This window comes from Lactuca serriola, chromosome 2 (genome assembly GCF_051521515.1).
Source record: "Lactuca serriola cultivar US96UC23 chromosome 2, Lser_US96UC23_V15, whole genome shotgun sequence".
Classification (NCBI taxonomy): domain Eukaryota; kingdom Viridiplantae; phylum Streptophyta; class Magnoliopsida; order Asterales; family Asteraceae; genus Lactuca; species Lactuca serriola.
In genome coordinates, this window is record NC_136409.1 from 216151543 (window position 1) to 216164498 (window position 12956).

The window sequence follows — 12956 nt, forward strand, 5'->3', positions numbered from 1 at the left end:
ATGAACTTTCACTAAGTAAGAAGGGATTTAAGTGTTGAAGGTCCAACCCTTCGTATCTGCACGAGGGGTCAACAGGGTAACGTAGTCCCAAAACCCCAAATCCTCTTGCGGATGTTCTGGTGAGGATTGGAAGTAAGTAGGGGACCTGCTCGTGGAACTCGGTGAGTCGGACCACGAGTCGGTTCCATAGTCCCGAGTAGTGAGTCAAGGGTGACTCAGTGAGTGGAAAGAGGGACTTGGCGAGTATGACCGAGTTAGTAGGAGAAGGACTCGACGAGTCTGTGCCACGACTCGGCGAGTCCAGTCAACTGGAAGTTGACTTTGACCAAGAGTTGACCTTGGACCAGGGATGGGTCAGTCAATTGACCTAAGGGTATTTATGAGTGGCTAATCTATGTTTATGGGTTTGTAGCCAGAGGATTACCGGTGCAGCAGCCAGACGTCTAGCGGTCAGACCTTCGGTAGCTACTCTTCGAGGTGAGTTTCCTTCCAGTAGTAACGGGTCTAAGGCACCAAGGCCGGCCCGTATAGACGAGATGTTAGTATTAGAGTGTGGGCTGAGCCCGTATCTCTTGATTGAGTTGATTATGATATATGCCAGTATGATAGAATTGTCTATACTTGTTGTCTGTGTGATACTTATATATTATGGGTTAGCAGCTGAGTGTGGGCGAGGCCCGTATCTCTCTGAGAGTGGAGTGTGGGCGAGATCCGTATCTCCCAAATAGTGGAGTGTGGACGAGGCCCGTATCTCCCAGCTAGCGGAGTGTGGGCGATGCCCGTATCTTCATGGGTGTGGGCAAGGCCCGTATCTCCTAGCTGTTCATTGTATGTTTGTATGGTATGAGGTATTATGGGGGGAACTCCTAGCTGGCGTGGTAGCGGCCGATCACACACATGCCTCGTATTCCGCACTATGAGATCTTCCTGGAGATTTCTACCCTGACATTTATTATGTTTTATGAAAATGTTTTCCAGACATGCGATATCTTTTATGAAATGTTATGATCGGTGAACGTTTTATTTATAATGTTTTACTAAGTCTATGTTTTAAAAATGAAATTTTTGGCTCGTATTTTTGGGACGTTACAATGTCTTTATAAATATTAAACCCAAGTATAAAAGGTGTAATCAAACTTCTAGTATCAATCAAATATCTCATCTTCGTCTAATTTGATTTTAGGGAGCCAAGAAACAAAAAGGTGCCCAAGTACAACCTACTTCTACATCCAAGTATTGTCGTGTAGTCCTATTTTTATCTCATTATGTATTTAGAGTTTCATTTGTATATTTTCAAAATGAACTAGTAAATGTATTTCTTTCGATCATATTTTTTGTAAAATTTAGATATGTGTTTTTCTTTTGGGAAAACCAAAGTTTATTGGATTATTTTTGCTTTTAGCTGAGTAAAATTTGGATTCGTTTCAAGCAACAAAGTTTATTTTTTTTTTTAAAACGGGAGAAAGAGTATTGAAAAAATAGCAACCAAGTTTCAATAATATGGAGCATGTATGTTTGTTTGTATGTAAATAGTAACCAAGTTTCAAACCATTTTACATATTAATTTAAAATAACTACAATACAGTTACATAAAACGAAGGATAAAATTGTTCGTTTAAAGCTAGTAAACCCCCAGTAAGGGTTTCGGGCTCCGACTCAGTTGGATCTAACTTAATTACCAGCTATCAAACGAGTAACAAACAAACATATAATAAAATACATAAACGTATAAAAACAAAGTAAAATATATTACATTGTAGTTGTAGACTTTCTATTATACAATATAATTACTAAATTTTTAACAAGAGTGTAAAGATTGAAGAATAATACATGGTGTTCCTCTGTCTTTAACCTAACAAGATGTTAAGCCCTTTTCATCGCTTCCAATTTCATGTCGTGGCAACAAATATCGGAATTCATAAACATACGGCTGAATCTCTATCATTTTGGCCGGACTGGATTTGGTGTCACCATTCAAACACTCCATTATCAACCTTTTCAGCGACCCAGTCCCTGACTGCGGCAACTCGCTATAAATCCATTCCAGAAGCGACTCCATGTCATCCGCAAAATCCTTTATATGCCATTGCAGAAGCTTCGGTATCATAATCATCTTCTTCTTGCTTACAACCCCTACCGAAGCTTCTAGATACTCCACCCTCGCTCTTGCCAATTCGTTCACGATATCCTCCGCCGTATAAACCCTAAGCTGCAAATTACAATATCACCCTCCTCATCAACACATACTAATTAGTAATTACATACCAACCACTGACTTATGTTCTTAGTTCTTACCGCCGGCGAAGACCAGCTCCCTCTGCAAAGACCGAAGCTCACATTGGGTTCCGGGAACCCCAGTCCGTACGTCTGTCGGAGTAACATTTCCCACTCGTTTGCTGGACCCTTGTAGGATTATTGTTATTATTATAACAAAATCATGTCAGATTTATTATATCTTTCAAGTTGTTAAGCTGTTCGCTTGTGTTAATTTTTGAATATGAAACTTACATGACCGGAGCCGGATGGATACCGGAGAATGAAGTGTTCGATTCCTAATGCATTTACCACAATGCCACCGACGTTGATTACTGCCTGAATCATATAATTTCAATTTAGGATTTCTATCATGAATCAACATTTTTATCAGATGTACCTTGTTCATAAGAACCAGTAGTTTCTCCTGTGTTGAGGGCAATCCATGTTGAAGAAACGCCTGCAACAAATATTAAATATACATTACATAGATCCTAAATCATAATCTCCAATATTATATGCTGTGCATTTCAACTGATTTATTTTATTGAGTTGTCTTCTTACAGTACATGCATTATGCAGGCGTTGTATATGTTGATCCAGAAAGCTAACTTCTGCTTGTATGTCAGCAGATTCAGTTCCACATTGCAGAGTTTCTGCATCAAAATTCTAAAAAAAAAAAAAATCGGTAAGTTACATATTTCATATTTCATATGCGTATGTAGTATCTTCAGAAGCCTCTAGAATTAATTACCTGAGTTTTCCGACTTCTTTGGAGCATTCAGAAATGCGAGTATGGTCCAAGGTGTTACGTGTGATTTGGGTGAAAGTTTTGTAAGGACCGATGTCTCTGATTGTGTAATCGGAATCAAGTAATGTGGCATAAGGGTCGAGATTTGAAGCGTTATTGTTGAAGAAGAAGGTTGGTGGTGTACAAGTACAATTGAAGGCTGTTTTAGAGATGAAGCTTTTTGAATTCATACATGAGATATGCTTTGGTACAATATCCGATCCTTCTTCACTGTCGATCAATGGCTGATTCAGTTCCAGAAATATTCCTATTAAACACTTGATGAGATCTTCCGACAACTTGTTTGGATTTTTAGTGATATCGTCTGTTCGCAAAACCGAAAGTTGAAGTTTAGCATGTTTGATGTCAATAGAAGAACCATGGAAGGATCTTCTCTGTTTAACCAGTGGAAAACTTTTCTTTGAGTCATAATCTTGTAACTCATAACTCATGAATTTGGCCCGATTTTGTTGTCTTCGAAGTGTGTGCTTTCGTGGTCGGTGGTGGTGGTTGTGTGATTGTGGATGGAGGTCTCTCAGCTGCCGGAACTCCCATTCCCTGGTTTCTTTTTTCTCCAAGTACAAACTCAGGTTCAACTTGTTCACTTTCCTCTCCAGCCACATGATTTCTTCTTCCACTGTAGCCAGTTCAGTCAACAGTTCTTTTATCTGCAACCAAACAGTATTTTTATTATTATTATTTTTTTTTTGTGAAAAATTGGTAACATGGTTGAAAAGGGGAATCAAATAAAGTGATTTTCTAATCTACCTTAAAGGGAAGGTGTGTAGAGAAACAAGGGTGAATAGGACCATCTAATGCATACTGCAAGGTTTTGCTCAGTTTCAGTTCATCTTCTAATTCTGCTTCAAGTTGATCAACCTTTTTCACCATGGAAACAACCGATAAGTACATATAGATGGCGTTTTAAATTTTTAATCTAACATTCATCAACGTTTTCATAACCATTTGATTTGAATCGATTCAAATTAACCAGACGAAGCCAAATAGTGTTATCAAACAACAATCAATTTCGATTTTCATAATCATTACGTTTGATCCAATTCAAATTAACTAGGCGAAATACAGAGGAAGGCAGTCGTAACAAACAAAATTCAATCCGTTTTTTTTCTTTTTCATAACCATTTCATTTGATTCGTTTCAAATTAAGTAGATGAAAATATAAAGGAATACAACTGTAATCAAACATCATTCAATCTGGTTTTCACAACCATTTCAAACTATGATATTAGACTTGGTCTGTAATTCTGTACCAATTAGACGATGACATTTAGAGAAAACAGAAAGAAAAAAAAAATACCTCTTCCTGAAGTTGCATTGTTTTTTGCTTCTCACGCGTCTCCTGCATGATGAGTTCTTCAAATTTCATTCCTATGAAATGTAGGAGATACAGAGAGAGATGATATGGGAGGTGTGATTTGGAGGGGAGTGTATGGATCTATAATATAGGTACAGTTGCATGTTGACTACTCAGTGTCGAATATTTTAATAATTTAATTACGTCCCAAGCATCGCTTTCCATCTAATTTTGATTGTTTTCAAGTTATTGAAGTAGAATGGTGAATGGTGAATTGTGAACGTGAACTTAAGGAAGCAGGAGGTGGCGGTGGTTATGGTGGTGGTGGGGAGATGAAACCCGTGAAATGAAAAGAATAAAGTCATAAAACCTTCTTCTTCTCTCACCCACTTGATTTCTGTTACGTGAAAGAACTTTTTGGCATGGGTTTTTGGCCCGTGATACATGTCATATTGTCATTTGAATTTTGCTTTTCCGAAATTTGTCTTTTTCATTTTCTGAAATTATACTTATTACATATTCAAACTCAATGAGCAAGTTGTTTCCAAACTTTTTAAAAGCCAAGTCACATATATAATAAGGATGCGACACAAGTTGTATCTTTTCCATTAATGGATGTATGGTATAGGTGTTAATGAAATGTGTTTTTTTTTTCTTTTGAAAAACAATGTTAACCTATAATTAACGTTCAATCAACTTGATTGAAGCTATTCTTGTGACTCAAATCATTCATGGATTGTTGTTGTAAGCAAATGCATCTTTAACCACCTCCTTTTAGCTTAGCGGGTACGGCTCACTAAGTATCACTCAATATGTAACCCGAGTTCGACTCCTAAGGTTTCAAACATGGGTGACTATGAGTTTGAGTTGCGGCATAGTTTTGAATTGGACTACTTAGCACATCGCATATGCGGAGACCTTTCCCACATATCCTCTCAAATCATGTGTTAGGGTGTGACTTGAAATTTGGTGATCCAAATTATAACTCGATTATTGTACCCAGAACGAAGTGAAGAAACCATTTGAATGGTGATTTTGAAGGGATAAGTGTTTGGAGTATATGAACTCAACCAAATAGTTTTTAGGGTTTTTCTGGTTATAGGTATTTGTAACTTGATTTTCCAATGTATCACTTTCGTAATAGTCAAGTAATAAAAAAGGTTTCATTGTTATTGGCTTATTGCCTATGGACGTAGGTCACATCGACCGAACCACATTAATTCTTTGTGTCATTTTATTATCTTTGTTTGATTGCTTGCACGATAAATGGTGTAAGAGCTAATGTTATTTGAGTATCTTGGAGATACATGCTTTGTATAATGACAATCATAGTGCTTTAAGTTTGATAAAGAATCCACTCTATCACATGAGAAGACGAATCATATGATGTTCCGCTGAATTTCAATCGTTATGTTCTTGATGAAAATAGGTTCTCTGTTGAAAAGATGGGCAGAACTTGACATATATGTTAACAAAGCCGCTACCAACTGAGTAGTTCAAACATTGTTTGGACTAGATGAAAGTTCACAGAAGATAAATCCCTTCAAGACAAACGGCAACAAACCATCTATATCTTTGAGCATAGTCAACAAACCTTCCTTTACAAAATAGTCCAGAAATATGAGCGTTATTATCTTATTTATGTAAAACCTTAATTACATACGAAGTATCATAATATGAAATCTTAAAATATAGTTATTTTGGACATATAATTTGCTTATTAGATAAAATCTTTAGATATTGTAAAACAATATTTATTTGTTTGTTCGATGGAGAGAAGATTGGTTATGTATGTATGTGGAAAGCAGCATTTGGTGATCACGAGGTAAAACGCAAAGGAAAAGAAGACAGGAATGATAGTCTCCGGTTGGCCTAAAACATATACAATAAAAGAAAAAAAAATGTAATGTCTGAATAAAAAATGAAAAACGCCATCCGTGGGACTCGAACCCACGACCACGTGGTTAAAAGCCACGCGCTCTACCAACTGAGCTAGAACGGCTGATGTTTATGGTGATTATATTTTGTTTAACGCATTATAGGAAAGTTAAGGCGTCAAATTCAAAGTTGAGTAAGTCTCTAGTTGATTATAAAGTATAAACTAGTAATATATAACTTTCAAAACTGATTTTGAAAGTATGTTTCACAATATAATGTTTACTTTACATGTAATTGTAATATTATGTATCTATATTAGAAAATTTTTCTTTATCAAATAGAAAAAACCACTTTGTTCTTTTTTTATGATGAACACTATTTGACATACGTGATTGATTAATGAAACTGATATAAAGTTTTTCTCTACATAAATCAATAAGTTTTAAGCTTGTAATTTAAAGTGGTCCCTTTTTAAAAAAATAGAAAGTCTAATGTTAAATCAATTTTTAAATATAATATGTATAATGTATGACTATACTGTATCAATCCTTGACCTTTAAAATGTAAATGTAAACCTAATTGTTGAATGTCATCCCTTTGGGGTTTTCATGTTTAACTAGGGGGTTTCCATTTAAATCTTCTTGTGTTCTTTCGTGAGTTGATTATTTGTGTTCCAAACATTCTAAATTTATAACAATTTGGTGAGTTGATTATTTGTGTTCCAAACATTCTTTGTTTATAAAAATTCATTGATAATTCTGAAAAATTAATCATTAATTTGATAACACCTTTAGTTTTGTTATTTTAATGAGCATTCAATTGGTATATTGCCTCTTCCTTTTTCTTGTTTAGAACTTGAGCGAATAAAAGAAAACAAAAACAAGGACATACAAGGCTGCATGATTAATCACTGCCAGCCTAGTCCTACTATATAAAGACCAAAATAGTTTTTCAAAGTTTTCATAATAAATCTACATAGTACAGTGCTACCTACCAACAAGTATTCCTCATAGACTAGACTATTGCCTTTTTATATTTTCTTGTAGCAATCATGTTTTTTTGAATGCTACACATCTCTCTTTACATTATTTGAATGAAAATTTATGGGGTTTACACCAAAATTAAACTACTTTCTTGTATCAGACATCAATATCAAACCTTTCTACATAAAACAAGAATTATATGAATACTAATATTTGATGTAACCCTTGGTGAGGAACACACGAATAAAAAACAAAATTATAAACCTCGAGAAACCATTTCAAGTTCCATGAACATTTCGAGTCTTTGACCACTAAAACAAGGAAATACAATTTACATTTCGAACATCTAAAATTCACATACTCAAAACTTAAACATTTTCCAAACAGAAAAACCAAAGGATTACCCACAAACTAACTACCATTGGCTCTCTTTCCATCCTCCAAATTCTTGTGCATAACTTTCATTTTCCACCTGTACGTATCCATCAAATCAAAGACACAGATTATATATAAGCCAATTAATTATCAAAAATACCTGTCATTCTTGTATGTTTTTTGTATAAATTGTGTATATAACATGTGTAATTAATTAAGAGAGTATGTACCCTTGGGGTGAAGGAGACACCCACTCGAAGATCTCCACGGTAGCTTTGGCTACTATCCACAATACTATACTTTTGAGCACGTAGCTCAGACCTTCCATTCTCCACTCCTAGTTCCAGTACTTCTTTCAAGTATATTCTGCATGCATACACGAACTTGTGATTTTTTGTGAAACTGTAATCAAAATGTTATCTTTGATTTAATAAATTAATTAGTCTTTACATACGTTGTTTGTCCAATGTAGTCATCAGATGAGAATGTATCATGGTCCATTATCTTGAGAACAAGCTTAGGTTGTTCATCTGATCCTGGAAATTCCACCCTGAATTTGAATGTTTCATTCCAGCTTGGCTTGCTTCCCTGCCCTGTATCATTTAAAGATGGTAATTAAGTTTACAATGAAAAAAAAAACCATTTAATTTAACTAAATAAGGAAAATGTTTTACCTTTGGCTATAGTGCTCTTGTGTTCTTGACTCTTGTACTGAATCAACACATATGGATCTATTTTATCTGTGTAAAATGAACCAATAGTATAAAGTTATGTTGTGCTTGTAAGCCTTTTAAGGAAACATAGATTTATGGTTTTTTTATTGATCAAGATTCGTGTACGCTTCAAGTTAAGCTATTACCCCACAATCATATTGACAAAAAATTGGTAAGTGGAGCCCAAAAATCACTAACATTAACATAATAGTATTAATTAGATCAACAATAGATCTTAATTTATAAATCATGTAATTAGGTGAGAAACACACGATGAACGGAGTGCTAACAATCAATGGTTGACTACAACAAAATATCATAAATACTAATTTTTAATGTAAATCACCAAAATATCCAGACTGGGTCCACCAAATTAATTAATGTGTTAATGCCAAGAACGTTTGTAGGACTTTCTAGTCGTCAACTGATCATGTCGAATTCTAGCCGAAGATTTACGAGAAACAGATGCAATACAAAAATAAAATGAAAAATCGCGTCTGATCAAACAAATTTCGAACAAAATCGGTGTACAAAAGGTATAAGAAGAATTGGAATTGAGAAAAATAAGAAACATACTGAGGAAATCGGAATTGCTGAGACCACGAGCATCCACCAGATTCACCTCCATTATTCCGATCGTCATCTCTCTTATTTTCAGATTTCTCTCTCCCTATGAATCTATCTGGTTTGCTAAATCACACAGAAGAATGAAGTGAAAATGAAATTGAAAATCACACGCACACGGCAACGTGCATTAATGGAACTATAAAGACTGGGAGATGAGAGTATCTATACAATTACAAGTTAAACCCTCGTATTTTGAATTCATGCCAATCAACCTACCTGCATCTTTAATGGCTATTTAAAGAGTCAGTTATTTGCTTGGTTGTGGTGCTATTATTTTGATCAAGACTTCAAGATTCCTACAATGGCTGGCGTCTTTGACTTGTTCAGCATGGAGTAGAATTTTCAAATCTAGTTGAAGTTTTCTTTCCCTCATGAGAAGAGTAGCTTCTTTATTAGTATAAATCTTTTACCAAGTCATATAAGAAATGTAATATTGTTTTTATTTCTCATAAGTATTAGTTAATGATCTGCAAATTATAGATTTCGTTTGAGGAAATTAAAACAAAGGCATTTTGATACTTGAAAAATGTTATTCTATTACACTTTAGACAAAATATCCTAATTTGTTCGCTTGCTTTGCAAAATGTAGGAAAGACGATTGCACTGGCTGTTGTTGCGATTAAAATCAATAATTGGTGCGGGAATCGAACTGCACCAACTAATATCGCATCAACAAATACCCTTATTTAATTGTGTGGTTATAAAAACGCACCAAAGACAACCAAAACCGTACCAACAAACAAGAAACCACATTATTAAACAGAAAACACACAATTACAAAACTGCATCCAAAGACAGCCAAAAATGTTGACATGATTAATAATTTTCTTAATGCAAATATTGGATGAGTATACAAATTCATAGTTTTTCGATCCTTCCTGATGACCAAATATTAAATAAGCATCAACCATGATGTTAAATGATGTTGTATTTGGTTTACAACCCATATGTGACGACTTATGTGTTTGTCTTGGAAAGCTGGAGTACACGATTGCTTCTACCTTTCGCTGAGATTACTAATTCTTGGCTTTCCCTAAACCAAAAGCCCATAATATAAATATAACAAAGAAATTCTAATCTAATTAGTTAACAAGAAAATAAAAAAGAAATAGAAGAATACCTGTTGCATATAAAATTTTCGATTATCCCCATTGTTGGATAACGAAGTAAAATAGATATACTTAGAAAACAAGCAACAAGAAAATATAATTGGCAAGTTAAAACAACTTATTTTCCATTACGATAAACAACTTATCTGCCATTACGATACGTAGACCTAAATGGTTAATGTTACTTCAAGAAATCTAAACAACATATTAACTAAAGAAAAGAAACCACATACCAAGAAACTTATAACGAGGAAGCGTCACTGGCGGGAAGGGGTCATCATAGGTTGTGACTATGTTTCTGCCTATTGGAATATTGGGAACAAGAAGATAACTATTTTTGGAATCGAGCGATATAGCCTACATGGCTTTATGTTTTTTGACTTTGGAATCACATAGTGTATTCAGGACAAGTCGATTTGCGAGGAGAAGTGAAGGAGTCGATATGGGAGATAGGGGTGTGGATTTGGGAGGGAGGAACGGGGGAGACAAAATAAGTGTGAGGGAAACAAAAAGTCAAACCAAATAAATGGAAGGGATCTCTGCAAATTTGGAGGGATTTCATGCGAAATGAAAATTTTAAACGAAATAATGCATTTATTGGTATGATCATATGAAATCGCACCAACAAATGCTTTTATTGTTGTGGTTACTTGATTTATTGATATGAACGTGTTTATCAAAGCAACAAAATAAACCATCATACCAACAAATACGTTTTTGTACTAGTCCTATTAAAACAACTATGAATTTGATATTTATGGTTTGGTCATTTACACATATAAAATGACATTTATACTATTTTAGTTTATCTTGCATTTCTTAACTAATTTTAAATAAAAAAGCAAAATAAATAAGCTTCCACTCCTTTTTTTTTTCAATAATATGTATGTACAAGTAAAAATGAAAAATGTACAAGCCTACTAAATCAATTAATCCAATACTACACACTAAGCCTTCATCTTCTACACCATTTCATAACTTGCTTAAACTCTATACCCTAAATCAGTTTCTCTCAAGATCAGGGTCACAACATAGGCAACCGTTCAGGGCCTATCGACAAGTACAAGTTCAACTATGTTGTGAACACAAAAAGAAATCATTAGAAGTCTAAATCAAAAAGAAGGTGGAAACGAACATTGTTAAAGTAGTTCAGAGTTATTTTAGTCAATGCACGTTTCTTTATTTGTTTTTATCTAGAAGTAGTAGAGAGAATAAGTCAAGGCCATGTGGGTGAGTGTCTCTTGGTCTTTAGCTAGCGGTAAAATCAGTTGTTATTTTTATGCTAAGTTTTGCTTTAAATAGGTAGGCATGTACGAGGTGTTTTGTATTCTCTATTTTTCCAGTTTATGAATGAAACAGTGCATCTTTCTGCCCCTGCCCCTATGTATTTCTTTTGTCCCATTCTGTTTCAGCTTATACCCACTGTGATAATTTAGTTTTTGTCCCCTGTTGCTTTATTATCTTGTGAAAAGTCATTAGCATTCCTTCAAAAAGCCAACATTTGGTATCAGAGCGAATCTGGTGCATGCCCAAGTATCAACCACGTCCAGAAGAAATGTCGGGGAATGGTGGGAAGGATGGTCAGATCACGTTGCATTACCCAATGCTTTCTCGGAGCAACTATGCAACGTGGGCTGTTAAAATGAATGTCTTCATGCAGGCTCATGGCGTATGGGAGGCTGTTGAGCCAAGAACTTCCAATACTCTTGTAGAAACAAAGAAAGACAATATGGCTTTGGCAGAAATCTACCAAGGAATTCCTAAAGATCTATTACTGCAATTGGCTGAAAAGAAAACGGCTAAAGAAGCATGGGATGCCCTCAAGATAATGTTCATGGGAGCCGATCGAGTGAAGGTGTCGAAAATTCAAACCTTGAAGGCAGAATTTGAATCCCTGAACATGAAGGAATTTGAAAGTGTAGATGATTTTTTCGTGAAGGTGAGCAATGTGGTGAGTACTTTACGACCATTGGGGGACACAGTGGAAGAGTCATATGAAGTAAAGAAGTTATTGAGCCATGTCATCTAAGTTCCTGCAAATTGCCTTAACTCTAGAGTAATTTGGGGATCTAAATGAAATGTCCACTGAAGAAGTGATAGGTAGATTAAAGGCTCGTGAGAAGAGGATGAACGGCGATATGTGCATATCTACATATATATTTTACATCATATCTTAATACTTTTAGCTATAATTACGCTTATTATAGAACAAAAGGTACTTATTATGTTTAAACTCTGTTATATGGAGTAAAAGACATGCTCGGAAGCAATATGGAAGCTATAAGTAGGAAAATGTGAGCTTAAACAGGAAGAAGATACATAAAGGATGTTGTTGGACAGCTTGACCCCTCGTCAGTATTTTGACCTTATCTCCTAACTCGTAACTCCGATTAAGGTGATTCAAAATGATCTAAAAACTAGACACAATTTCGGACGACTTCTGAGTTTTGAGAAAAGTCGGATTTACAATCACCACGACGTGGTGAATGGAATCTTTACGATTCTTACCGCTGGCTTGGAGAATACTGGATAAACTTGAGGACCACGAAGTGGTGCCTTTAACACGTCGTGGTGTCGAGATTTTTGGTAACTATATATATCTCGGACATTAGGTCAATTCCAGGAGAGAGAGAGGGTTGAAGGCTGCGACTATTAACGAAAAAATACCCTTCTAAGATCCCTTTGAGGGCAGAATTCAACTAGAGATCAAAGGATAAAGAGATTGGAGCAATGATTCGCATCTACACATTCCGTTCGCTTAGTTTAATCATGATTAGTCTAGTTTCCCTTATGTTTTATGTGTTTTCCAGCTGTGATTATTGTAACAACGTAATTTTTCAACCAAAATTTTCATTTTTAACACAATAAAAAGTTGTATCATAATTCTCAAAACACATATTTCTCAAATGTAAA

The 12956-nt window shown here is 35.1% G+C and overlaps 2 protein-coding genes and 1 non-coding gene across 5 annotated transcripts; all 3 read right to left on the bottom strand.

The window, feature by feature from the left end:
- Positions 1-1709: 1709 nt before the first annotated feature.
- On the bottom strand, positions 1710-4756 carry LOC145088496 (ternary complex factor MIP1 leucine-zipper protein (Protein of unknown function, DUF547)). Of its 3 annotated transcripts, XM_079026864.1 has the most exons (8): positions 4362-4752; positions 3812-3922; positions 3008-3711; positions 2823-2922; positions 2654-2713; positions 2509-2592; positions 2296-2403; positions 1710-2209 (listed from the first exon to the last, which is right to left on the bottom strand). In XM_079026864.1, exons 1-8 carry the CDS (start codon positions 4428-4430, stop codon positions 1853-1855), a joined length of 1593 nt encoding a protein of 530 aa, XP_078882990.1. In that variant the 5' UTR covers positions 4431-4752; the 3' UTR covers positions 1710-1852. The 3 variants fall into 3 exon arrangements, with proteins under 3 accessions (XP_078882990.1, XP_078882988.1, XP_078882991.1); XM_079026862.1 differs by having other exon boundaries at positions 2296-2396; positions 2509-2713; positions 4362-4754; XM_079026865.1 differs by lacking the exon at positions 1710-2209 and having other exon boundaries at positions 2296-2396; positions 4362-4756.
- Positions 4757-6287: 1531 nt separating this feature from the next.
- TRNAK-UUU (transfer RNA lysine (anticodon UUU)) lies at positions 6288-6360 on the bottom strand. The gene has a single exon. It is a non-coding gene; the product is annotated as a tRNA-Lys (tRNA).
- A 1054-nt stretch (positions 6361-7414) lies between these two features.
- Positions 7415-9156, bottom strand: LOC145088497 (16 kDa phloem protein 1-like). Its single transcript, XM_079026866.1, has 5 exons — positions 8884-9156; positions 8269-8334; positions 8049-8187; positions 7825-7960; positions 7415-7691 (listed from the first exon to the last, which is right to left on the bottom strand). The coding sequence occupies exons 1-5, from the start codon at positions 8948-8950 to the stop codon at positions 7635-7637; spliced, it is 465 nt and encodes a 154-aa protein (XP_078882992.1). The 5' UTR covers positions 8951-9156; the 3' UTR covers positions 7415-7634.
- Between the last annotated feature and the right edge of the window lie 3800 nt (positions 9157-12956).